This window comes from Crocodylus porosus, unplaced genomic scaffold (assembly GCF_001723895.1).
Source record: "Crocodylus porosus isolate Cpor-Errol unplaced genomic scaffold, CroPor_comp1, whole genome shotgun sequence".
In the NCBI taxonomy this organism is placed as follows: Eukaryota; Metazoa; Chordata; order Crocodylia; family Crocodylidae; genus Crocodylus; species Crocodylus porosus.
The window spans coordinates 1,190,628-1,216,158 of record NW_017728924.1 but is presented as its reverse complement, the minus strand read 5'-3'; the positions used below and the strand labels follow the sequence as shown (position 1 = coordinate 1,216,158).

The window sequence follows — 25,531 nt, the reverse complement described above, 5'->3', positions numbered from 1 at the left end:
CAAGTTCACTGTCAATCAAAAAGATCCAAGGTCCTTCTGAGCCTTGCGGTTGGTAAAACGAACGTAGGTTTAACAGCACATAAAGGACCGACGGGCAGTCGTCATGCTTGGCTGCCTTTGACCTCCCAGCCGAAATAAGAAGGTACCAGTTTACAACTGGGATGACTGGGGGGGAGCTTTGGCACAAGTCCAGAGTGGAGTCTGAACCCGCATCTCTGGAGCTGCCTTAAGTGCTCTCCTGCTGGGCCCCCGTAGGCAGTAAATTAGAAAAGATTAAAAATTAATGTTCATTCCCTGACTTCAACCTCTTATTTAGGAAGCTAAATATATATAGCTATTTTTAAAGGTAAATGCCATGTTACAAATTTCCACCAACATACTTTCTCAATAAGTAAGAAAGAACAGCTAATTGTAGTCTAATTAGATATAATCAATTGTGGTCAGCCATAATACATAGACTCTTGTTTTCTTGCAAAGGGATCTGAAAACCTTTGTTTTCTACTATTTTCAGAGTTGATTCAGTACATTAATTAGCTGCCTGAAGATTAACATTTATTTTTACTTATCTCGCACTTACCTTCCATCATTAAAGACACAGCAAAGTCACGCGGGCTATAATTGCAACGTGTTGTTTAGCAAAGCCTTAAAATTGGGTTTATCATTTGTCTTGGAAATATTTTTGCCTAGATATACATTCTAATTTCCCACTGATCAACAGCTTCCCTTTTTTTAGCTCAAAAAACTAAAACATCAAACTTTACCTCAGAGCTATTCATTAGGAGTTCACAGTGTGTTAACAGGAATGAACAAGCTGCAGCTCATTTACCTCTGTTACGTGAGGTGCTGGGTCCCTTTCGCTACTGCTGATTTTGATGGGAGCTTAGGGGCATTCAGCTGAAAACATCAAGTCTTATGCTGCAGTTTACTGCTACTGCAAGGGCTGGTGCAAGTAGATTAGGCTTTGGCACAAATGATGGATGACCATGACACTTTCAAACAGCCCCTACAATATGGCATTTGCTTTGGAAACAAAGCGGCACCAAACATTTTAGTGCGAGTCAGTGGGAGAATTTTTTTTTTAGGTGCATTTGATGGCCAAGGTCAACTTGGTGATTTGCAAATAAGTACTATCTTAATGGACCTCAGATTTGAAGAGCCCAGCTTTCTTGGACCTTAAATGCACATGCCTAAACTCCATGAACACGCATCAAGTATCAAAATGGACTTGAACCCACAAACCCTGAAAGCAAAAAAGCTTTTAGTGTATCGTTCCTACCTCTAGGACTGTTGAGAGAAGCCTCGGCCGCCCTTCCGCCATCTCCGCAGTGACTCTGATCAAATGGGAGGCACTGATCACCTGTCCCTGCAACCACATCATAGTTCTTGGCCAAATCCTTTGTTTCACTGAGAGATTTCGCTTTGTAGACTCTCCTGGTGTTGGTGTCTGACAAGTAGAGGGATTCTGAGGCTGGGTCCACAGCCAGGTAGTACTTGTGAGCTGGACTCGTACTAAAGAGAAGAAGAGCAAAGTCAGAGAATTAATGTGTTCATCAGGCTCCCTGTTTGAAGAAATTTACTTCCAGCAGCATGGACCAGCTGCTATCTTTTTTCTCCCTGGGTATACCTGTGCTGTAGTGACAGCAGGATACTGCAGACATACCCAACCTAGCTTTAAACTAGGATGTGGGAACACGGCATGCAGCACTAGTAGCTGAAAAGCTGAGTAAAAAAAGTTGGCTGGTTAGTCCATGCTGGACTAAACTTGCAGCAGCAATTGCAAGGTGGATATACTGACAGTTTTCAAAAGCAGAAGCCTTTTTTTTATATGCATGCTAAATGTCATGACTATCAGCATTCAAAACCACATTATGACTTAAAGGAGAGCAGCAGGGTACCCCACAGACTGTTCTGCGTAGGCACAAAAATCCACTTCTGGTGATTTTTATCCTCATTTAAACATTAAGTAACACGAAGGTGTGAAATATGGTGCATTAATTCATGCCTACTATGTTGTCAGGAACAAGGCGGAAGGCCAAGTACCGTCAATGCAACTAGGCGTGAATTAATGCACCATAATTCACGCACTGAAGTGCCTTATTGAGATGATAAAACGTTATTTAAAAAAAAATATTTACACATGTTAATTAAGTGGTAAGGCTCATGAATTCTAATAAGTGAACTGGACTGCATCTTATCAACCGATCAGATTTTTGTGTGTGTGTGTGTGGTTGCTTCTTTCTGGCAGCTTGACAATCTAAGCAAATCTGCTGCTTAAGGAAGCCCTCTGAAATGGGAAGTAACAAGTACAATGGCTTTAATTCTGCCAAGGTTGCACATGTTGGCCCCAATCATAAAGAGGGAATAGGAGCAGAGTCTCAAGCTTGAGCAGAGCGTGACTGAAATCAGGAGATTTCTGCGCAGATACAATCAGGGCCGCTGCTTCCTAAACGTCTGTACAATTTCCAGCTAATTCCCAGAGCCTGAGAGCGGACGCTTCCTCACTGCAGTGCTCCCTCTGGAGGGAGAAGAGCATTTCTGATAGTCAGCTATCCTGAAGTTTGAACTTCCAATGTTTTTCTGTGACATGCCTCAAGGCTGCTATTTTTTCAGTACATCATATTCAAATTTCTTACAGGTTTATACTCTGTTAAGATAGTTTGCTGTCATGCAGTTGAAAGAGACACTGTCAAAAAAAATCACACTTTTCCTCCTGAAGATATTTTACTAGTGTTGCGGTGAGCACCTGAGATGAGTGTAATGCACAGATGAGAGTTCGAAGATGTTTCTGTGTTTTGTCAGCTCCCTTACGTGTGCGGTGAAGCTGACACCGTTCTGTGTATACTTAGCTTCCCCTATTCACACGGGTCTCCCACACCGGAGGAGAAAAAAATATTTTGGAGAAAACATGATGCTAAATGCAAAGCCTTTGCCAGGGACTCGAAAGTACGTGTGTAGCACTGATTTCTTTTAAACTGAAGATTAAGTTGACAGAGCCTATTTCAATATCAAACCTTTGCCTGACTGAGGGAGATACTAGGATTTGCTGACCATTTATTAGATGCTCCTAAATCAACCGAGCAATATTACAGACCCCTGGAAAAACATTTATTAATGGTAATGTATATGAAGAGATACATATCCTTTCTTTCATTTAGTCTGGTTTATGAATGCATTTGGTACTGTATTCTAATTTTATACATTCCAGCAAGGCTCAGTTAAAATGTCCTATTTCCATTTATGGGGGATTTTAAGAAACCCACAATTTAATCATTTTTGATAGAGCCTGATCTTCCAAGGTGCTTAGTGAATTCCTGAATTCCCATTGACATCTAATGGAAGAGCAAGTCCTCAGCACCCCAAAGATTGGACCATAAGGTCTATTAGTCTAATTCTGGCTAATCACAAGTTTTTTATAAAAGGGAAAAGAGAGAAATAAGGATTCTGTTAGACAGGAAATAATGAAGAAGGGAGATACAGGGGAAGGACAGAGGATTGAGAGAGGATTGGTGGAATGAAGGAGGCGAGAAGGAGGGAATGAGATAAATGTGATTAACTGCGGTACCAAAGCCTGCCATTATTCTGAAGTTAATTAAACTTTTTTGTTAAAAATATTAGGACTGGTCACTTGTGGGGTTTGCAGTTGAAGTTCAAGAGCAATCTGGACTAATTGAACAAAGGGTTTTTCATAAAACCCTGCTGTGGAGAAATGAACACAGAGGATTCAAGATGTTAAATGTACACCACTCAAGTTAAAACCACAAAGTACCAGGGGTCATTATAAACTCCCCTCTTAGTCATGCTTGTTGTCATTAGGTATAATATACTAGCTTTGAGAAAATGCTTAATGCCACCTGTGGTTATAGTCTTGAATGCTAAAATATGCAAAAATGTTTAATAGAAATGGAAACACCCCCCCCAAAACAAAACTATATCTGATCTTTGGGGATACCTGGAATGAAATCTGTATCATGGCCTGTTTTAATTAGTAATGTTAAAAATTGTGCCAAGTGATCTAATAAAATATTTACAGTGATTTCTTTCAGAAGAAACTATTTCCTTCTCTGCGTTCTTTACCCTCTCTGAGTTCAATGCCCAGATTCCAGTTCACTAGTTCCCAAACAGCTTTATTACTTGGTGTTAAAAATACTGATTGCAGAGAGTCTAGGAAACTAATGGAACCAGCCTGAGCTCGTGAGGGACATACTGAGAATATCAATGTTTTTGAACAGAACAAACAAAATATGTCTAAAGGTCAGTGTGACCCAACTGGAAACGTTCTCTAGCTGTGCTCTACCAGCTTTTAAAATAAAGTTAATCTTTGTGCAATTTTTGCCAGGGGTAAGGTAGGCAGAAAGGAGGAATGGACTGCCCATGATTGATGCTGATTGTATGCTATACTGTACGGAGGGGGAACGTACTTGGATACCATGGACGGGGGCACTGTATAAGGACCTGAATCCAACGTAATAGAACAGCTTCTAGAAAATGGCTACCCAAAGCACTTGGCCGAGTACTCAAAGCAGCAGGTAAAAATCCGTGTCACAAATTCAGGCTGGCTGCAAAGCTCTGTCTTCATGAAAACGGGGTTTGGAACTTATTTGTACGATGAATTTGCCCCTTGCCTTGTATGATGTTGCTACACAAGGAGCCCCCATGGCATAAAAGAGAGCGAATGACTGTGAAGCAGTCTCTGTGTGCAGCCGTCGAGTTCAGACTTCTCACTAGCACCACGTCCTATATTGCTGGCATTCGTTAGTCTCTTCCACGTGGTCTCAGGCTCATCTCTCTTTGGAGACTGAGGAGGGTGCTGAGGGCTGGAACTTAATGCCAGCTGTTGGGTGCTGTTGCAAGTTCAAGTTGCTTCCCGAGTTCCACGTATAAGGAGTAACAGCCACTCCAGGCTACCAAATGCCACCATTTTAGCATGAGTGGTCTTGCCCACCTTTTGCACCAGCTAATTATGGACTGTTATCACAGGGAGGGCATACTGCAGCTACAATACTGCCTTTGTGTAGGAGGTGGCACATGCTGGGAGAAGGAATGAGCCTTACAAGGACAGGCCACAACTGCAGTCTTTACACTAGGGAAGCACACAGACTGCTTGGGATCCTTTTGTCTGCGAGAGATGGTGGATAGTGCAGCCTACGGCAGTACTTGCAAGCGTCTTTGTACTGAAGCTTGGGACGTCGTGTTGTTTTTGGGCAATGTGCTCAGAAGGCCTAGCCAGTACAGCAGTCTCTATTTGAGTAGGGCTGTCACACTTGGTAAATTTGCCCTTTGAAGCACTTCTGCATTGGTAGCTTTATCTTGCCATTTGAAGTTGAGTATGCAGCATAAAGAGCACAGGTGGAAGCAGGTTATGCATACGTTGTCCATGCTTCCCCACCATACATGAGACTGCTGAGTATGCAAGTGTTGTACACTAGCATTTTGGTCTTGATGGTAAGCTTTGAGTTGTTCCATGCTGTTTTAACTAGTCTGCTGAAGGTGATGGCAGCCTTTCTGATGCGAACGTTAAGTTCTTCATCCAGTGAGAGGTTGGCGGTCACTGTGGAGCCTAGGCAGGTGAACTTCTAGCTGGTTCTCGTTAATAAAGATTGATGGATCTTGTGGAACTCCCTGTCCCAACACAACTGTTTTCTTTATGCTGATGGTGACAGCAAATGCCTGGCAAGCTCTTAGAGGTGCTCCATGAGTTCTTGTAGTAGGTCTTTGTTGTGGGCTATAAGGGAAGTGAATAGAAGCTCCCTGATAAGCACCTTTCTAATTTTAGTCTTTACCTTAAGTCATGACAGGTTGAAGAGTTTCCCATCTGATCTTGTGTGAAGGTATATTCCACCTTCCAGGTCTTCAAGCGGGTAGGTTCAGGAGCAGTGAGAAGAAGATTACAAAGCGTGTAGGGGCAAGAACGCATCCTTGCTTCCCTCTGTTTCTCATCTCAAACAGTAGCTTTCATGTTCTTGTGGAAGGAACGTCTAAGACTTAACAGGATTTGTGAGCATCTCATCTTTTCCGCGACTGCAAACAGACCTGCTTCACTGATGGTATCAAATGTTTTTGTTAGATCCACAAAGGTGATGCACAGTGGTCAGTGTTGCTCTCTGCACTTTTTTTGAAGTTGCCTCAGGGAAAATATCATGTCTATGGTTTATCTTCCAGCCCTGAATCCACACTGAGATTCACGCTAAATATGGCGCAGCAGCTGTTGTAGATACACCAACATGATTCTTGTGCAAGCTTTTCCTGCTGTACTAAGTTGTAAGATACCTCTGTAGTTATTGCAGTCACTCTTATCTCCTTTATTTTTATACATAGTGACAATGTTTGCATGACGCATGTCTTGGGGCACCTCACTCTCTTTCCAGCTTTTGAGTAGCAGCTGATGAAATAGGCTTCCTTTGCTGGACTTGAGAATTTCCACTGGGATGCTATCTTTTCCAGAAGTCTTGCCACTTGATAATAAATCTTTGGCATTACTTAACTCTTCTATAGTGGGCTCCACATCTAACTCTAGCATGACCTGTTGAGTTGGCAGGTCTAGTGATTTGCTGGTAATGTTTCTTTCTTATAAGTATAGCTCTGAGTAGTGTTCAGCCCAAAGAGACATCTGCTTGTTTATATCTGTAACGGCTTCACCATTGCACAGTTTGAGAGGAGCAACCTTGTTGACAGTAGGGCCTCGAGCTTTCTTCAAACCATTGCACAGGACTTTTAGTTTCCTGTGTCTGAGGCTGTCTGCATCTCAACACAGAGTTTAGTTTAGTACTGATTTGCCCAGTGTCTGGTTGCTCTCTGTACCTCATTTTTTGCTTGCTGAAGTCTTGCTTTGGTGCTCTCAGTTGGCTTCTTGCTGTGTTCCAGATAGGCTGTGTTCTTGATGTTGACAAAAGGTAATAGTTCTTCTGCATTTTCCTCAAACAGTTCATATCAAATGGCCTCTTTTCCCCAAACGCAGCTTTAGCTGTCTCACGGATTGCAGTTCTTAAACCTTCCCAAATGTCCTCTGTGTTCTTTTATACTGACTTCCCAAACATGTCAAGTTTGAAAGCTTTCACAAACTGTTAGCACTTCCTCCGATTCTTGGCGTTAGTGATATTGATTCTGGACTTGCTCCTAGGTTTTCCTCCATGTAGTCTCTCGGATGTAATATTCACTTTGTTAATGATCAAGGAGTGGACGGTGTCACAATTGGCGCTGTGGAATGTGTGGGTCGTCTGCACTGAAGGTAAATCTTTCCTCCTAACAATAACAAGGTCTAATTGGTGCTAGTGACCCGATCATGGACGTTGCCATGACACTGATGATTTTTTCCAGCAAGATATGAATTGGTAATGCACAATTGCTTTTGGGCACAGAATTCAAGAAATCATTGGCCATTTTCATTTATCTTGCCAATGCTAAACACCTTGGCAATCTGGCCATGAGTTGTTGCCTGCTCTGACTCTTGCATTAAAATCTCCAAGGAGGAACAGTTGCTCGGTTGATGGTATTCCTTTGACAACTTGGTGTAGTGTCATAAAATTTATCCTTCTCCTAAGGCATGGAGCTGAGTGTTGGTGCATACACGGTGATGATGTTCACAAAGCTGATGACTGTCTGAAGTCTAAGTTGGATGATGGGTGTTTCTATAAGCTTTACCACCTTGTTGCTCACAGTGAAGCTGATGCTGTGCAGAGTATTTTCTTTAGTAGTTTTACCTTTCTAAAAGAAGGCAACACTACTGAGGGATTATGCTCATCTACCTTCTGATGGCATTTCCTCCATCAAGGGTTCCACTACCTTCCTTAGGCGCTCATCCACCTGAAGCTGTTAGTGCTTCCAGAGGTTGCCAGGTTAATTAACCACTACCCAGCACTTGGCATTGAGTAGTACAGGTTTACTGCTTATGGTCATAACGGGAGCAGGTTTTCAATCCTGACCTGACCACAGACTGCCTTCCTTCTGCTCTAAGAGATGCAAACCAGTCCAGAATGGGGGCAGAAGAGGCGGGGCACAGTCCTGTTCTTCCTGTACTAGCTAGAAGGGTCTGGCCGAGCATCCTCAGACACCGTGTAGTAAGGGCTTTCTCTGCACGCTATGGCGTTCCCAGAGGTCTCCAATGGAGCTGATGGACTCCTCCAAGGGCCTGATTCCACCCCATCCCCAGACAGGGCCCACCTGCAGGTTACCCAAACTGTGGCAAAAGGTACAATAGCTGCTACTCCTGCAAGACCAATCTACAACTGTGGAAGCACTCTATGTTCCTCTTCCTCCTTGGGAAGAAGGCACATTCACACCCTTCTCTAATGTGGCTGTGGCTTTTAAAGCCTCAGCAGAGCCGTGTGCAATGAAGACTGGTAACAGCTTTTCCATAACCACAATACCTTTTACTTGCTCTAAGTGATGTGTTTCAATTTACCACAGATCACTTCTTTTAAGTTAGTAAGACTAATGTAACTCAGCAAATAGGCAATTAATACTTGCAATTAATAGTCTACAGCACTTTAGTGGGAAGTAATCTGACAAGTAACTAATGTTTAAGCCTATGTAGACAAGCTAGCAGGTTCCTGTTTTACTGAACTGACATTGAGAAAGTTGTCTTTCATAAACTGAAGCAAAAATTAAGAACCTTGATTAATGCCATTTTGTTGACAATTGGCATTCCAGAGCAAACCAATTCAATTTTGTTCTTTTCAACTTTATGTAATTTAGAACAAATTTGACCAGTTTATCTCGGGAGCAAAATTGAAACAATCATTAAAACAAACCATGGAAATGCATGCCATCAGCTACTGTAATATCTTCCCATTAGCTTTATTGTTGCAAAATGCATGAAAGATTATATTTTTGATAAGGAGGCTGGCAAATAAACTCTCATTCAGTAATAATATTGTGGCGAAAGGCAAATAATTGATGATGATTGTGTCAGCCCTCAAAGCAAAATGTGCTGTACATTTGGTTTAGTCTGTTCTGGGATTTTCTCTGTGTTGTCACACAGCCATCAAAATAGGATGCCTCGATCCTGCCTTATCTACTCCTTTAACTAATCTGGCAGGGGAGGGAGGAGCTTGTTTCTTATAATCTAAAGAAAGCGTAAGAAGCCCTGGTAGCCTGTTGTTCTCTGTTATTCCTGCCCCTTTTAATGTCACGTACTGGCTGATTGATCCAGCCTACACTCAGCTATCCAGAGTCCGCCCCCCCTTTCCTCTTCCCCCATGCTGGGTTATGCTTAGGCTGTGATTCTGCTGTGATAAAGAGAACGAGGCTTTCTTGCACTGCTTCTTAATACAAGGAAGGGGGCAGAAGGGGGAAAGAAAGGAAAGCACCTTTGGGTATCTACTTTTTTGCCCACCTCTCTCACTACCTGTTGTGTGGAGTGGGCAACAGGCCCCACAGTAAGGAATGAGCTGCTCTAAAAAGTGGGCAGTAACTTATTCCTCCTCCCCAGGGCCGTGTGAAAGCAGAAAAGGAGCTGTGACTTGCCAAGTCACAATTCTGTGACTGTTCCTTGACCAGTTCTACTTTGCCCTGGCAGACCACATTTACAGTTGACGTGTAGATAAAATATATGAGGATGTTTCAGAAATTAACAGCAATTTTAAAATAAAACCACTCGGTGTGCAATGCAGTTTGTGGACCACATCACTTCTCTAGATAGTCATGAATGATGGGGTCATTTGACAAAGCTGCTGTCAGTGTTCCTGCTGCTGTACAGTTTCCCACTCTGTCACAGACCTACAACACAAGCAGCTGTTTTACCCTTAGTTTCTGAAACGTGCTTGTAGATCAAAATGAACAGGACACATGTTAATGAAATAACACCGTCACCTTTAACAAATACTCTTAGCCCTTGCTCTTAGCAAACTGAGGGGCCTGTAGGTCTGGAGCGGTGATCCACCTCTACACCCCCCTAAAGCAAACGCAGCTGAGTTTGATCTTTACTCACATTGGTTAGAGGTACAGTGCTTCTGTCAACCTGTACCGAACCCCGCTCCTCCCTTTGCTTAGGTTTGTTCTTTTAAAGCAGTGGCATGTGTACACAACAGTACCAGATTTTACTTACCTATGCCTTGTATCTCTGTTCCTAATATGACAGTTCAGGAGCCAGAAAAAAAGCAAAACAGCACACATCAGTTGGCAACATTGACCAAAACCCACAACAATCACCTCTGCCTACAACACCCCCCACCCCAGACTTATTCACTTTGTACAGCCCACCAATGCACCATGTAGGAATCAAGGAAAGCAGTCAAGTCATTCAGCATCCCACCACCACTTTATCCATCACTTCTCTCACTCCAATTTAGTTGCTTCTTTTCCACTGCCCACAGCTCACAGACAATCCATGCGCAGTCTTAGCTCTAATCATGCTAGTTGGAAGTCCAGCCATGTACTTGGATATGCAATAAAGGCTTGGTGGGGTATGAATTACATGGCACATGGTGCCCTGGTGTAATTTGGTACCTGAAATGAGTAAAGGCTTAATCCTAAAAAGTGAGTGGTCCCACTGATTCCAGTACAGATTAGTGGCTTTTCAGAGAAAGGAACTCTAGTGGAGATAAGAGTGGGCAAGTAGCACAGTATGTAAATAGCAACTGTGAGAAAAGCTTTACTGTAATATTGTGGGGGCTAGGGCTATTTTGTACCTCCCAAGAGTAAAACTGGGTGCAGTGTCAATGGCAGGGGCAGGTGTATCGAGTACAGTGGCGCACAGTCTTACAGTGTCATGGGCCAAATGAGCAATGTGGGGTCTGTCTGCGGGTGCAATCCAGCATACCAAATCTGGCCATGTACCAGCCTGACCCTGCATGCTGGCCCAACCCCACACCTGTGTGATCTAGAGCACAGGGCCATGTTATCTTGCCAGTGGGGCTTTCTATGGGTCAGGAAATTTGACAGCAAAGGAACGGCAATTAGCCCGTGGGGATCCCTATTACTGCTGGATGACATGACTTCACAGACTGGAGATTGAGCACCACTGGTATAGCAGGGTAGGTACTGGACAGTAGCCTTTTGGTGGCAGAACACCCCCTGGATCGAGAGATTTGTGTTTTGAATGCCTGTGACCTGCATATGTCTTAAGATCCACCCAGCTTTAGTTTGCTGTGTTTCTAAGAAAGGCCTGGGAAACAATTTAGCTGGATCTACATACTTTTGCACTCAACCTGCCCTTAACAGTAAGCACCAATGCTCTGTGAGCTCTGACCATATCTGAATCTATTACTCTATTCAACTCTTTCCTCTTAGGTAGTTAAATTGATTTAAAGCAAAAAAATGCTTTAAAATCTTACTCTACCTTGAAAAATGTATGCGAAAAATATATGGGGGAGAGGATTAAGCGTGTTCAGTTTACACCTTTTTAACCAATTACATAATTAGGAAGATGTAACATAAGCACCCCTGCCTCACTTAACTGATCGCCTTAAAGTAATCTTAAGGTTTCGGATATATATGTTGTTTGACATTAAATAAGAAAGACACATCGTTTCTGGGCAGCTAAATTTGGCTGATCCCTCAGGCCACTTAAAAATTTTTCATTGGATTTCTCATAGCAGTATCATATTCATGATAATAAATCTGAGCACCAACCAATCAATGAAATCAATGATTTCTTACCGTAGTTCTAAAATGCTAATGGAATTTCCTGAGGGAAATATCCGTCTGACAAAATTGAAGTCTCCAATATATATACTGCCATCAGGGCCACAAGCCATAGCAACTGGGGCAAAGAGTTTGTTGTTGAGAGCAAGACCATTGCAATTGGAGCAAGAGACACTTCTTTGGTGTCCGTTACCCATGACAGTCGAGACAACGGGGGGCTGTTGGGAAATGAACATGTTCTCACCATTTCCTTTGTGTACAATGCCTAGATGGGAGAAAAGAGAAGGTTGAAGACAGAAAGGAGTCATAATAAAAAAGCAAATAAATTAATTTTGCTCAGTTTTTGTGCTCAGCTCTGTTTTGCTTTCATTATCCCACAAAAACATCGGCGGAGCCGGCAACGAGAAGACTTGTTCTACCTACACATTCTGAAAACACGGGTGTAAGTTCCTGGCTTGTTATAATGCTGAAATGAAAATCATCTGGCAGGGAAAAATGCAGGAGTTACAGCATTCTTCAACTTACTTGTGTATTTTGCAGTGCTGCTGAAAATCTCTTTCTTGAAAAGGAGGAGTATGATCGGTTCTTTTAAAGAGTTAAGGAAAAGAGTCTAAGAACTGACTTCCAATTCTAACCAGCCCTTGCTCTCAGCTCAACAAGCGTCTTGTTTGGGTAGTGGTTAGTGACTATTTTAAGGTCTGCGAACATGATTAGAGCGCATGGTTAGTTAACACTCTAACAAATTGACTGTTAATTGCAGCGGTATCTAATTTCTTGGGGATTACTATTTAAATATTCATTTTATTCATAAATTTTTATTAGCCAGTGCTGGAATTTCTTAGACACTTTGAATATTTAATTAAGGGAGATTAATAGCAGGACTACTCCGCATTTTTCAGAAAAGGGCATTGAACTGCAGTGTACAATCAATATTCAAAGGCAAGCTGCTGATAATGTATAAAAATGGTGGTGACTGCAGTATAGCTGAGTTAAGAATAGAAGAGGAATTCTGATCAGCAATGGAATTTCTTACCAATGAAAATACAATATGCTCTGCCATAAAACAGAAAACAGCTTTTCAACTTGTCAGTATTTCAGCACTGAGCAGTAGGACATATCATTCAAAAATCTTTCCGATTATTAGGTTGGTAATATCAGATCTTGTACTAACATCTATTTTCTCAGGTAGATATTCTTTTTTTATATAACCACATAGCAATATAGTTAACAATTACCCTCAAAAATGACATGTTATTACTATACTCATGGCAATTTTAAAACTGAAGAGAGGTATTCTACAGAAGTCTTCCAAGACCACAAGTTCCAAATCCCTTGGTTCTATTAGAAAGCCCAAATAAGAAGTGTGATTAAGGAAATAAAACACAGGCGAATATAGTTTTTGATTACACTGACAAGCGATAGCTGTGCTTCGTAGGAGACACCGTGCCACTGGCATTTTAATATCCCAGGTTAAAGCCAGAACAATAGAAGACATGCGCAAAACCCCTTTGTACTGCACCGTGTTCAGCTTTTGAAAAAACCACCCGGCTGAAAGGTTCCTTTGTTGGTATTGTCACAAGAATATATGTTTCATCCAACTAAGCATAATTCCATTCCATGATACCACAGCATTCAATCTTGCTCCAGCTATTAACAACACTTTCTCGGCAGTATAACTTCAGGAAATGCATTGCTCTTGTTACAGCTTCCTACCACTTCACACCACAACCCACCGCAATCAATCTACTTGCTATGTAAAATGAACCACAGACACAACTCATCCACTGCCCTGAGTCTGAACTGAATACCAGTCTAACATTGATGCAACTCCATCCACTTCATAATTTAAACAGCATAGGAAATTATGCATTAAGAGACACAGGGTGTGTCTACATGTGTGCATTTACTGCACAGTAACCAAAATTACAACGCAGTATGGGCGCACATCTACACGTGCACACCCATACCGCGCAGTAAATATGATGACTTATGCTGACTTGAATGTAAATTTGATAACGCACTATTGTTCAGTAATGACGTGTGTGTGAATTGACTTGGATCTAACCTTAGTCCCAAGTCAGTCCATGTGCAGCGTTAATGCGATTTAACACCTGCACATGTCAATGCCGGCCTATTCCTGCTTACTGTGTAGTAAACTTAAGCTGGTGTAAATGCACATGTAGACATGCCCACATTCAACTGCTTTAGAGTCTCCTTAAATGTTGACACAGTTGCAACTGTAGCAATCTTACAGTCCTTGTTTAGAAGTTATTTTGCGGTTTGTAAAGAAGTTTGAAATGGAAATTCCCCTTGGAGCCTAGTGGGTGGCACCTTATATGGCTTTCAAAGAGGAAACTTTTCAAATTTATTTATGAACAACAAGGGACAGGATATGTATTTCCCTTTGGAGTTTAGACTCGGCATAGAAGAGGACCTTGGAAATATACCAACATAATCAATGGAAATTTATTTCTTTCCCCCACCCTGTAAAACCATTTTCCTGACAGGAGATGTTGGCCTTTGTCTGAGGCTCACTATGTAAAGACACTCTCTCATCTGTCTCATACAGACACCAATATATAATTAGGACTCCAGAGAGTTTGCCTGGCTTTTAAAAAATTTAAGCATGTGCTTAGTTTTAAGCATGTGAGTAGTCTCTTTGATTTCAATCAGTATGTTGCTGGATCGGGGCCAGAGCTACTGCATCTGTAACTTCAAAGAATTAAGTTCCTTTAACATGGAAAAAGAAAACTTTCTATATACTTGCCCATCTAAAGAATAATCCACTTCAAAGGAAATACTGGTTAATGGGGCATTCATTCGTATTCATGAGCTAGCTGGACAGTTCAACAGTACTTTATGCATTCAGGAGCTAATATGCAGCTTTGTGTGTTCTCTAAAAGCAAAGGCCAGATTGGCCTCTTAGGTACTTCCAGCTCAGGCTTCAATATCCTTAAATATTAGACACTTGACTCTAGGGAGTAATTCAAAGAAATGGAATTAACCACCTTGATTCCCTATACACTCACTGGAGGAAATGAAGCATCTCTGAGGGGCAATTCAGAGACCAGACATTGACTAGGGAATAGGAAATGCTGAGCATATGTCAGAACTTCCATCCTTCCTGGAAGTCAGGGCTGCAAGTAAAATGCTTCTATCCACAGGATCCAGAACCTTCTGAGGAGACACCTAATGATAGTGATGTCTACCCTCCCTGTAATAACCTAGTGCTTACAGCAGGAGACTTAGGTTGCATATACACTTTCAAATAATCTGGGAGAATTCTCTCAGGTTTGTTCTCTTGGTAGAAAAACTTACCCAGAGCTGCATGTATAGGCAGTTGAATGCTGAGGCCCTGAAGAATGGAGAATTTGCAATGCTGACACTGTGCAGCTGGGGGAAGGGGAGCAGGGGCTGTGAATTTCTACTTAGCATGCTCTGCAGGCTCCGTTAGTCTGCCTGGTGGCAGGTGGCAGCAGTGCATAGGGCAGCCCTGATTGGCTGACCCAGACTTCTCATGGTCAGCCTGTGTTTCTCTCCAGCACAGTGTAGGGACTGTGAAGGGGTCATGTTCTGCTCCCTGCTTGAGCAGTGGAGGCCAATGAGTGACTCACTGTCTCCTGAGGCATGGAGGTGGATGCTGGATGACTTTATTCTTTTCTGAGAGAAGCTACAGCACATACAGATATTTAATTCTAGTTGTTCCCAGGTTATTTTTCTCCTGCAGCAGCCATTTTTACTGAACATCTGTACACTTATGGTTTATTGTGGGAGAGCAGCGGCTATAGGTTATAGGACAGTCTGGCTGGGAACAACCTATGTTACTTAAGTGGGGCCACTTTGAAGATATAGATTCTGACTCCTTGGCTTCAAGAGTAGAATGCTTAGCTGTCAGAGGGGGAGACTATACCCTACACTGCTCATGCATTTTCTCTTAGGCACAGAAATAACCATAAGAATAGGGAAGCAACAGCAGAAAGTCTGCTGGGAGAGAAGACTTTATTGATGGAAATTGACTGCAAACTCTGTATCACAATATAACTGATTAAACTGTTGTTAGGGTAAAATGAAAGTTAACAAAAACCATTCAAAATAAAGAACAGAAAAACTTTACATTTGAATTGTGTTCCTGATGTTATTCCTGCAGTTGATCCAGTGGCAGCATTTCAAAAAGGAAGTAAATCTATGGCCTCTGAAAATAATTGCAAGAAATTCATATTTGAGAAAGCTGTTCTATCATCATGCTTTCAGCTCCTCTCAAACTGAACATAAACCTCAAATTCATTTTTTCTGTCTTTAGGCTTGACTCACAACCTTAGCCTTATTTACATGTCTGGGTTGCATAGCTGAAATTGAAGAGATTTTCTTAACCTTTTGGCTAAGGCCAAGTAGTAGTCTATTATTTATTCTTGACCTTTTGGTAATGGAGCTGAATATCTGGTTTATCATTTATTTGTGGGGCTATTTTCTACTAAGTTAGATGGATAATTGCTATGTTTAATTATTTTTCCATCTTGGACTCCTCAAGCATTTGTTCTTACTTTAGAGTGCTTTAGAGAACTTTAGAGTACTCTAAAGCTCACTGAAGTCAATGAGACACTTCAGTGATTTCACTTGGTTTTAGATCATGTCTTATAACCCCAGTTCAAGGAGGCACCTATGTATATGCCTAACTTTAGACAAATTAACTTCAAGGAACAACATGTACTCTATGCCTCCCATGACTGGATACTTGGAAAGGGAAAGGTGAATAACAGTTTACCCTGATTTAAATCTTAATCTTTCCCGGTTTGTGCCTGTATGTTAGGTGGGAATGTTAGATAACAAATACTTAAAGACTGCATAAAATTAAAATCCCTTCTTAAGTGTGTTAGATGGATATTTATTCACCCTACTTACATGAAAATATTAAGTGCGTGCTTATATTTATTTGAAAAGGCAGGATGAATAAGCTGAACAGGACTCCTGTAATGCTTAGGTGTTCTTAGCAAGCACTGTTCTAGGTTGCTGCTCTGTTGTGAGGCCCCTTTAAGACCGTGGTATGCAAAATAGAGAGAGACAGGAAAATGTTACTTTCAATTTCCACGATAAGGAACCACTGGTCTATTTCTGGAAATGTTTTAAGCAGTAAATCAGGTCCACCTGATCACTAATGTAACTAAAAATGAGAACGTATTATCCTATAGTCCTATTAAAGAAAGCTGCTTCAATTAATTAAACTTTCAAAATGGCTTTGGTCTGTGTCCTTCCCCCAGCTGGGAGAGGAAGACCCCTTTCCCCAGGGAAAACATAGGTATAAGAGTTAGTGCAAGTCAAAATTTGTACTTATTTAAATCACAAGGGTTTCTCAGGGATAGTACTAACAGGAATATTTAGAAGAGGCTGCATCCTTTTGAAGTAAGCATAGCATGAAAATTCAGGTGCATTAAACTGGGCCTCCGCACGCATCTGAATGTGTGCCTGTCGGCAGTAAATCTGCTCCTGACAGGAGCTCAGTTTAGGGCTGCTCTGTTCTCCCCCCCTGCAGCAGCCAGGGGGAGTTCCAAGCTTCCCTGGATGCCAGCCTCAGACTTACAGGGGGCACAGGGGCTGGTCCTGATCTTCGCGGGGCAGGGGAGAGCTGCTTGGGGTGCCAGGCAGTTGCCTCTCAGCCACATGGAGATGGGGACACTCCCTCCCAGCCACATGGAGGTTGGGACCTGTCCTGCTTTCCATGCGTCTGGGAGAGAGCTGTCCCAGCTTGGTGGGATAGGGTAGAGGCTATCCACAGGGCAAGGGAGAACCGTCTGGGCAGCTGCCTTCCAGCCATGTGGAGATTGGGACCCATCCTGATCTCCACGCGGCTGGGAGGCACCATCCCACCGAGCCTGGGCAGCTCTCCCCACCCCCTGTGGCCCTCTGCACTTTGCTCCTGGTCAGTGTCTACACATTCACTTTGGCATATTAGTTTAATGCACTGATTTCTAGTACCTTTATCTACAGGTACTAGAAAATGGCACATTGGACTAATCTACTATGCAGTAACTGCTGTGTATGTATAGACACTGATGCTTCACTGTGCATTAGATAAAAGCATCTCAGATACATCCCCTGTGTAGCTTACAGATACCCCCAGCTTTAAATGATCTAGCTTGGATATCGGAAGGAATCTAGCCACAGCAGAAGCTTGAAGCAGCCTGTGTGCTGCAGCGAGGACTGCCTAAGCTAGCCTGTTTAAAGCTAGCTTGGGTGCCTGCAATCTGGAGTATAGCCAGTTGTCTTATACTGTCTTTGGGAGCTGCTGCTAGAAGAATTTATCACCACGTGCTCTGTGCTTGTTGCTGAAAGGCATAATTTAGCCCCAAATGTTTAGCCCTTGGGTCCTATCTTGACATTTACAAAGCCTTTTAGAAACATTTTAGTGTGAAAAACAATGGGAATCATTACAATCGGTATGAAGCCTGCACATCCATATAAATTGGTGTTTTTGCCAATAACTGAGTCTTGAAATTAAGCTATGTCAGTGGCAAATTGGCACTAAAAAGTAGACTGTGTGGCTCACAGTTGGGGGCTGGGCTGCCTGAGGTCAGATTCCTCTTTGTGTTAAATGTCAATAGCTGGCATTTAAGAAAGACAATCTATACTAACCAATAATGTGGGGCTGAAAGACCCGCTGTTTAAAATGTCAAACTATTTCAAATCAAAACAAAAATCTGGATAATTTACAAACTAAATCTGACCTTTTGTATATAGAATATTTATACTGTACTCATATGCTGGACAACAGAATTTGTGAAAGAACTTGACAGCTTTGTATCAGTGTAGGAATCTGGGTAACAGTTGTTTGCAGGTGGAAATAGATTTTAGTGGAGAGAATCTCAGCTGATTTAAACTTGGGGAGCTATGTTGAAGTTAACAGTGTGCAAACTTATGCTTACTTAAGGATCTGACGCCAGGTTTTTCACCATTTTTTCCCTACATCTCCATTATCTGCCTATCTACATACCTATATATTCCAGCTGCTGAAATTTACTATAACATGCATTCACTTCATGATTTAAATGCACTGAGGGTCTGTCTACATGGTCTAATGGCAATGCCTTTAAGTACATGGTGGGTGACAGTACCAATTCCATTACCTCTGAATGCCAGATGGACACAGCTACCGTGCTTCCAGCTTAGGGGACAGCCAGTGTGGAGGACAGTGGGTGGCAATGGTGCCAATGCTAAGTATGGCAAGTTCACTGTCTAGATTTATCCCATGGGTTCCTATTTATAGCTACTGGGGGGAGGGGGGATAAGAACAAAATGTTAACAACCTGAAAATAGATTAATGCCTTGAGAAATTTTAAGCAGAAATCACATTAGGGAAATAAAATGATTCAGCGGGTTGTTTTGCTTAGCACTGGTGAATGCTGCTGGACTTCTAGCCTGAACTGTAACCTAGCCAAAGGACAATGTATGGGCAGGTATGTAAGCTTCTACACAGTCTTTGAAATATACTTTAGAAACACCATATCTACATGCAAGTAGCTGGTTTGGTTTTCCTAACCATTAGATTTTCTGCTTCCCTGATGTGACTGCCAATAATGGTGCCAGCTGAAGCCAGTTTTGTGGTGAGTACATCCAACGAGAAGATGATGTGTTGTAAAATTGTTTCACATAGACCAACAAACTGCAACAACGGCCAACCCCCATTGTCCAATACTGGATTCAAACCAAAAGCTTATCACAGAATATTAGAACAGTAGGGCTGGAAGGCTACTTCAGGAAATCATCTAGTCTCCCAAAAAAGACATAGCCTACGAGGGGATTGAACCCTTGAGCTTAGCATTAGGAACAGCATACTTTAATTAACCAAGCCTTCCTGTGCAAATATACTCTAATCATTTAGCTAATTTTAGTATCTTAATGCTTTTATGTCTTTCAGCTGGGGTCCAGTGTACGGTTCCTTTATAAAGGGAATTGACCATTCCTATTAAAACGATATATTAACAACGAGCACCTAATTCCTCATTGTTATTCTGCAAACACACTCCTCTCCAAATGTCTGATCAGTAAAGAAGGAACTTACCGCTTTGTGGATTCAATATGTGGTGTTTGTTTATGGCCCAGCCTCCCAGATTCGAAGCATCCATCTCAAAACCCTGAAGGATTACTGTCCTTTTTTCCCACAGAATAAAATCAGGGCATGTTTCATATTCATATCCTACTGACACTGAAAACAAATCATTATTGAAATGTCAGACTATTTTTCTAATTACATACTTTTCTAACAAACTAATTTTCATAGTTACTTATATGTATTTGTACAGCTCAGTTACACACATATGCGTATACGTTTCTTAGTGTGGATCCAGAATTGTTCAGTTACAACATCTTTCTTAAATGGCTGAGCTACAGCTTACTGAGGGAAGTGCTGTTCAAGCAAAGGGTTGAGCATTCAAATCCACTAATCTCATGCTTTTCCTTTTTAATACAGTGATAATATTGGCATTGAGTTGTAATAAATTACCACCTGTTTTCAAGAAACCCAGTGAATCTCAGATGCTCCACTTGAAGGTCTGCTGTGGCATAGCACTCAGAAAAATGAAACTAAGCAGATGTAGTAGCTTACCTAAAAAACTGGAAAACACAACCCAGTTCTTTCTGAGTTTTAACACAAGCAAAAAAGCTTAAAAAAATGTTCTGAGTCAACCCAAAATGTTTTTCTTGATTAAAAACAAAGTGTTTTGTTCAGATACTTTCATTTTTTTTGGTTAACTTTTTTTTGAAATCAGGGCAATTTTCAAATGGCAATTCTAAATAACAAATGGAAAGGTTTCACTTAGAAAACATCAAAAACCGAAAGTTTCCAGCATTTCCCCAAGTGAAGCACAAGAACTTAAATGGTGCCATTCTGGGTTAGAGCAATGGTCCATCTAGCTCAGCATCCTGCCTCCAAAGTGGCAGTAACAGATGCTTTAGGGATGTCAGAGGATGCATCACAAATAGGGATCCCAGGAATTTGCACTGGCAGCATGCGGCACGGTGGCTTCTTTAATCTTGGAGTGTCCCCTGTGTGTCCCCTGCTGCTATTGTTGGAGAGGCCCTGCTGCTTGCCACCTGTGCCTGATGGCCAGGAGGTGAAAACCGCACCTTCAGGTGCAGGCAGCGAGCAGCGAGCGACGGGGCCCCTCTGTCAATCAGCAGTGGGGGGTGTGCGGGGGGAAACTCCAAGATTCAAGAAGCCCCTGAGTCGTGCACCTCTGGAATGAATCCTGGAGATCTCTACCTATGATACAGCCTTTGACTCGATGGAGTCAATCCAAACGCTCCAGCAGTCTCGTGTATTCAGCGTCCCCACGTTTCAAAACGGAGGCAGGGGCACTTTAACTTTAGCTCGTTGAATCAGCTTAAGTTAACTGAAACACTTCCTCCCAATCCCAGAACATGTGTAAAAACACTCTTGTATTCTTGAACGCTTGAAACACTTCATTTGAAAATTATGTTTTTACATTTTACAACAATTCCTTCTTTTTTCTTCTAAAGCTCGCTGCTAGAGTTGATCCAAGTTCACTATCTGCTTTGGTTTCCCCCAAACTCCACTGTTTTAGTGAAATTATCTGTCAAAATTTTGCCCAGCTCTACTGGGGAAGCATGTGATATGATGGCTTGTTTGTAAGATAAATATTTTATTCAAATCTAACAGACTGCTCCTTCTACTGTGAGCAGAGCTTCCCCATTAGTTTAGCCGAGAGAAGCCTCTGATTCTCCTGAAGTCCCATTCCCCTGAAACCTATTAATGTTGTTGTATGTTTAAAACTTTATAGGCCTCAATCATTATACTCTGTGCTCTGCAGCTGGCTCCTCTACCCCTTGCAGTCAGAAGAGGCCCCAGGGCTAGAGCAGAGCTGCTGTTATAGAACGGCCTTTTTCTTCATCCGCAAATTCTACCGCAGGACTGACCATTTCTTCCAAAAATTTTGATAGTGGGGTCAAGTCATTAAGAGTCAACAACAGAACAAGCTAGATGTTAAAGTATGAGGGAATCAAAAAGCAGGTTGTTAGTATGAAGCAGCACTGCTGGTGACTGGTACCCCATCCTACAGCATCTTCACTTCAGTTAGGCACTCTGCAAGTTCAGCTCACGGTGAGGCATGCGTATTATCCAGCCCGCTACAGATAAGTTTAGCAGATGTCACCCACAATCCTAGTAAATGCAGCATTATGGACCCATGGGGCAGAACGGCTTCTGGTGTAGAAGTCAACAGAGATATGATCAATTATACCAGCAAGAAATCCGTACCCACGGCTCTACAGTGGTGCACGTCCTCGGATTATGCTATGACGTTGCTGCTGCTCCTTTTTGCCAACACGTGTCATTCCTGAATTCCCAAATGCTCTTGAAAGTTCATAACCCCCTTTCGTAACAGTTTCACTGTTGTCTCATCTCATTCCTGTTGTATGCAATAAACTCTTGGCCCTTCCTGTCAGTGAGTAGTACTTGGATGACCCCCTGAACGCACTAACTTTAACTGTCCACATGAATGAGCAACATGCCTCAACTCCATTTTATTTCTCAGGAACAGAAAGAATCTCTCCATATCGAATTCTACACAGAAAGGAGGAATGTATCATCATTTTAAATCCTCTGAGGTATTCACATTTCACTCTTGAGGCTTCTTACTTAAGGCCGCTTTTGAGGCAAAATAATTATGAAATAGTGAATCAGCCACAAAGACCACTGGAAACAAAGTATCCGTTTTTCTGCCAAGTTTTATCGGATACAAATATTATGATTTCTATCACCATTACCCCATAATGGGTGCATCTACCCATGCAATTAAGAAGGAGCAATAAGTTCCAACGCAGTTTGTGATGGAGTCAACTGCTCTTGGGCATGTCTACATGTGCGCCTGGGGCTGCAGCACTGTGAGCCGGAGCGGAGCAGCCCTGGGCTGGCATGGGGTCTGCAGGGCTAGCCCTAGGCTTCTGTAGGTGGCACTGGGCAGTGAAAGGTGCTGCCTGGGGCATGAACGTGCTAAAGTGCAGGGCTAGGTAATAGGCAGCCCCTGTACCTTAGCATCCTCATGCCACAACCAACCTGTCACCGTCTACACGTGTTTCAGTGCATGCAAGTAGCCTGCTATAAGACAGTATTGTCCCCAACAATACTATCTTGTGGCAGAGTTAATTAATTTACTGGGCCCCAATACCAGCACATATGTAGATGGTGACGCTTTACTGTAGAGCTAATTGGCCGACTCTGCAGTTAAGTGCCTGTATCGCGGCACCCAATAATATAATCTCTAATAATAAGAATATAATATCTAATGATAAACATGCCTTGTTTTAGGGGTTCTGCATGTGAAAATCAGGTTACCAATCAGAAAAAATTCACTAGCAGGCAGCATCCTGTTTACAAAGTGGCTGAGAGATCATTCCTTAGAACAGGGAACCAGTCGGTGCAAAGTATTTGAAAACTCAGATCCCTGGCAACTACACAGGCTGCCACAGAGCTGGTCTCAAAAGGGTGATTAAACAGTGTACCAAGTGCCTACTTATTTGCCGTAAAATTAATCGGAAGAATCAAGGTTCAATAGTTTTGGGGGCTGAAATATCCAGAGGCCTAACAGGGAATAAGAACATATGCATCCCATAACAGGGTTTACTAGGACCTCAAGTCTAGGTATGCAGCAGTAAGTGGGACTACTTGTCAGCCAACTCCTTTTCCAGGAGGCAGGAGCAGTTAAAGACAGCCAGGCAACGGCTGCACGTTTTCTCCGCTTGGGGCCTGGAACAGCTGAGCGAGCGTGGGGCACCAGCTCTGCTGGCTGTGAATTACTATCACCCAAAAGAAAGACAGAAGTGGGGGTTGAAGCATATTTCTGAATCACAGTGACTCCTGCGGGCCTCCTCCAGGTCACACAGGATCTTGCTCGGGTCTCAGTACAACATCTGGGTATAACTGGAAGATAAAAGTCTCAGTGAATAAGAGCCCCACATGAAGGTGCTGCTCGGTCTTTGCTGAAGGGATTTTACCTGTCTTAGTTATACACATACCTTCCTATAATATAATATCTAGCTGCTTCACAGTTGTTGTTTTTTTGACTGTATTTGCACTCACAGCCTCTCCCTGAGCCTTAGGCGATGTCTGCATTGCATTACCAGGACAGCTGACATTTTGCCTGCAGGCAGGGCTGTAGTTGGGCCCATAGTGCAGATGCTGCTCAGCTGGCAGGTGTTTTTTTCTGACAGAGTAGCATCCATGCCAGCGGTGTTCCCTAAAAAGCTTCATCAGCTATAGGGTCTGATCATTTTATACTCAGGTACCCATGGCAGTTTAACTTTGTAGGATAGACTAAGTCCAAAGGCCTCTCTATCCGTGATTCATTCCTTGTGTACCACTTTACTTCCAGAGTAAGTGTCCACACATGGGGTTCTTTAGGCACAGCTATTGAGATTTAAATTCGCCCCCTATCTTAATCTACCACACCATTCAAATGTAGATAAGTCTTTATAGTTGAATCTCCCACTGTCAGCACCATTATGGTTTTCTCTCATCTTGAGAAAAAAACCCCCTTCTATTGTTATCATTTTTGCTATAAATGTAAGATCAGGAAATTGCCTCAGTGTGAGGGGCCTTGGGAATAAGCAAATGCCACCAGACATTTCTCCAACAAAATTAAATAGCTCCTTCCAAGCATGCAAGTACATTCAGAAAGTCTATTTTTTTCCAAAAGTGTTTTCTTTTTGGATAAGATACCATAGGAAATGATTATGTGATTGTTGTTGCCAATAATCCTGAAGAAAAATGGAAGTGTTTATAGTGTTTATAATACTAAAGGCAGATGGTTATATTCCTGAGCTTATAGGACTTCAACCTGCTGCAATTTAATGTAATTAAAATGAAGTCTGAGCAGAATCCATTATTAACTATTGGTAATACACAGACACAGGGAATTATTTTGACAAAATTCACATAATGGATGTAGATAACAGTCCCCGAGTACTCTCGTCTGTCAAATTAAATAAGGCTTTATCGGAATCTAACAAGCTAAGCTAACAATGCACTTAAACATAAAGATTTCTTCTGCTTCTATTTTGTCAGAAGGGTAATTAAAATTAACCTCAAAAGAAATTGGACAAACCTTAATTAAATAAATAAAAAGGTGCACACATTTCATTCTATTTTGCATGAAAATTTCTTTGTTGTTATTTATTTAGCATTTTGCAATGGAATATATCTTTTATGACATCTGTAATATAGCTATTTGGTTATTTACTTTGGAGTCTGGAAATATATTGGATCATAATTACTGGAAAGTCTTTCAAGCGATCCAGAGGGGAACTGGTATATTTAATTCCTGCCCAGGGCAGGGGGTTGAACCTGATGATCTGTTTAGGTCCCTTCTGACCCCAAGTACTATGATGCCATGAATTGTTTTGTATTATATTTACTAGTATTAATTTTTTTACTATTATTTTATGTCATTTTCTTACATCTCATATTTAAATATCAACAACAGTAGAAAAGATTATAATGACTTTGCTGTCCATACATGTCATGTATATATTTTAATTAACAAAAAAAGAAGATAAAAATGTCAGATCATTTAATACCATTCCTTTTTTGTACCATACACATAGGAATCTATATTTTATAAGTAATTGGGTGCAGATTCTACCTCTCTACTCTGAATAGCTCCTTTCTCTGTGATAGGATCTTACACCTATGGTACAATGTTAATTCCACCTTGCTAAAATATCGTTTCTTCAGTTTTGTACACTCCTTTTATAGAGTTGGTTGTCATAATACTATTCTTTGCTGACATCAGTTAGATTGCTTATGAAGGTAACACTCATTGTGAGGAACAGCAAAAGAATGGGGTCCTTAATGATTTTTATATTTTGGGTCATTTTATTTCTGTGTTACAGTTTTTCTTATGGAAAGTTCCACTACTTAAAAAAATCTACCAAAGTCAATGGG

At 41.8% G+C, this 25,531-nt stretch overlaps 1 protein-coding gene across 2 annotated transcripts in view; it reads right to left on the bottom strand.

Moving 5' to 3' along the window:
* Nucleotides 1–25,531, bottom strand: part of TENM1 (teneurin transmembrane protein 1) — a 503,051-nt gene that overhangs the window by 77,880 nt on the left and 399,640 nt on the right. For both annotated transcript variants that reach the window (XM_019540172.1, XM_019540173.1), the window contains 4 exons: nucleotides 19,634–19,777; nucleotides 11,596–11,845; nucleotides 10,043–10,063; nucleotides 1,277–1,509 (listed from right to left, as the gene is read on the bottom strand). In XM_019540172.1, the coding sequence (XP_019395717.1) occupies nucleotides 1,277–1,509; nucleotides 10,043–10,063; nucleotides 11,596–11,845; nucleotides 19,634–19,777 (648 nt within the window). The remainder of the gene's footprint in view (nucleotides 1–1,276; nucleotides 1,510–10,042; nucleotides 10,064–11,595; nucleotides 11,846–19,633; nucleotides 19,778–25,531) is intronic.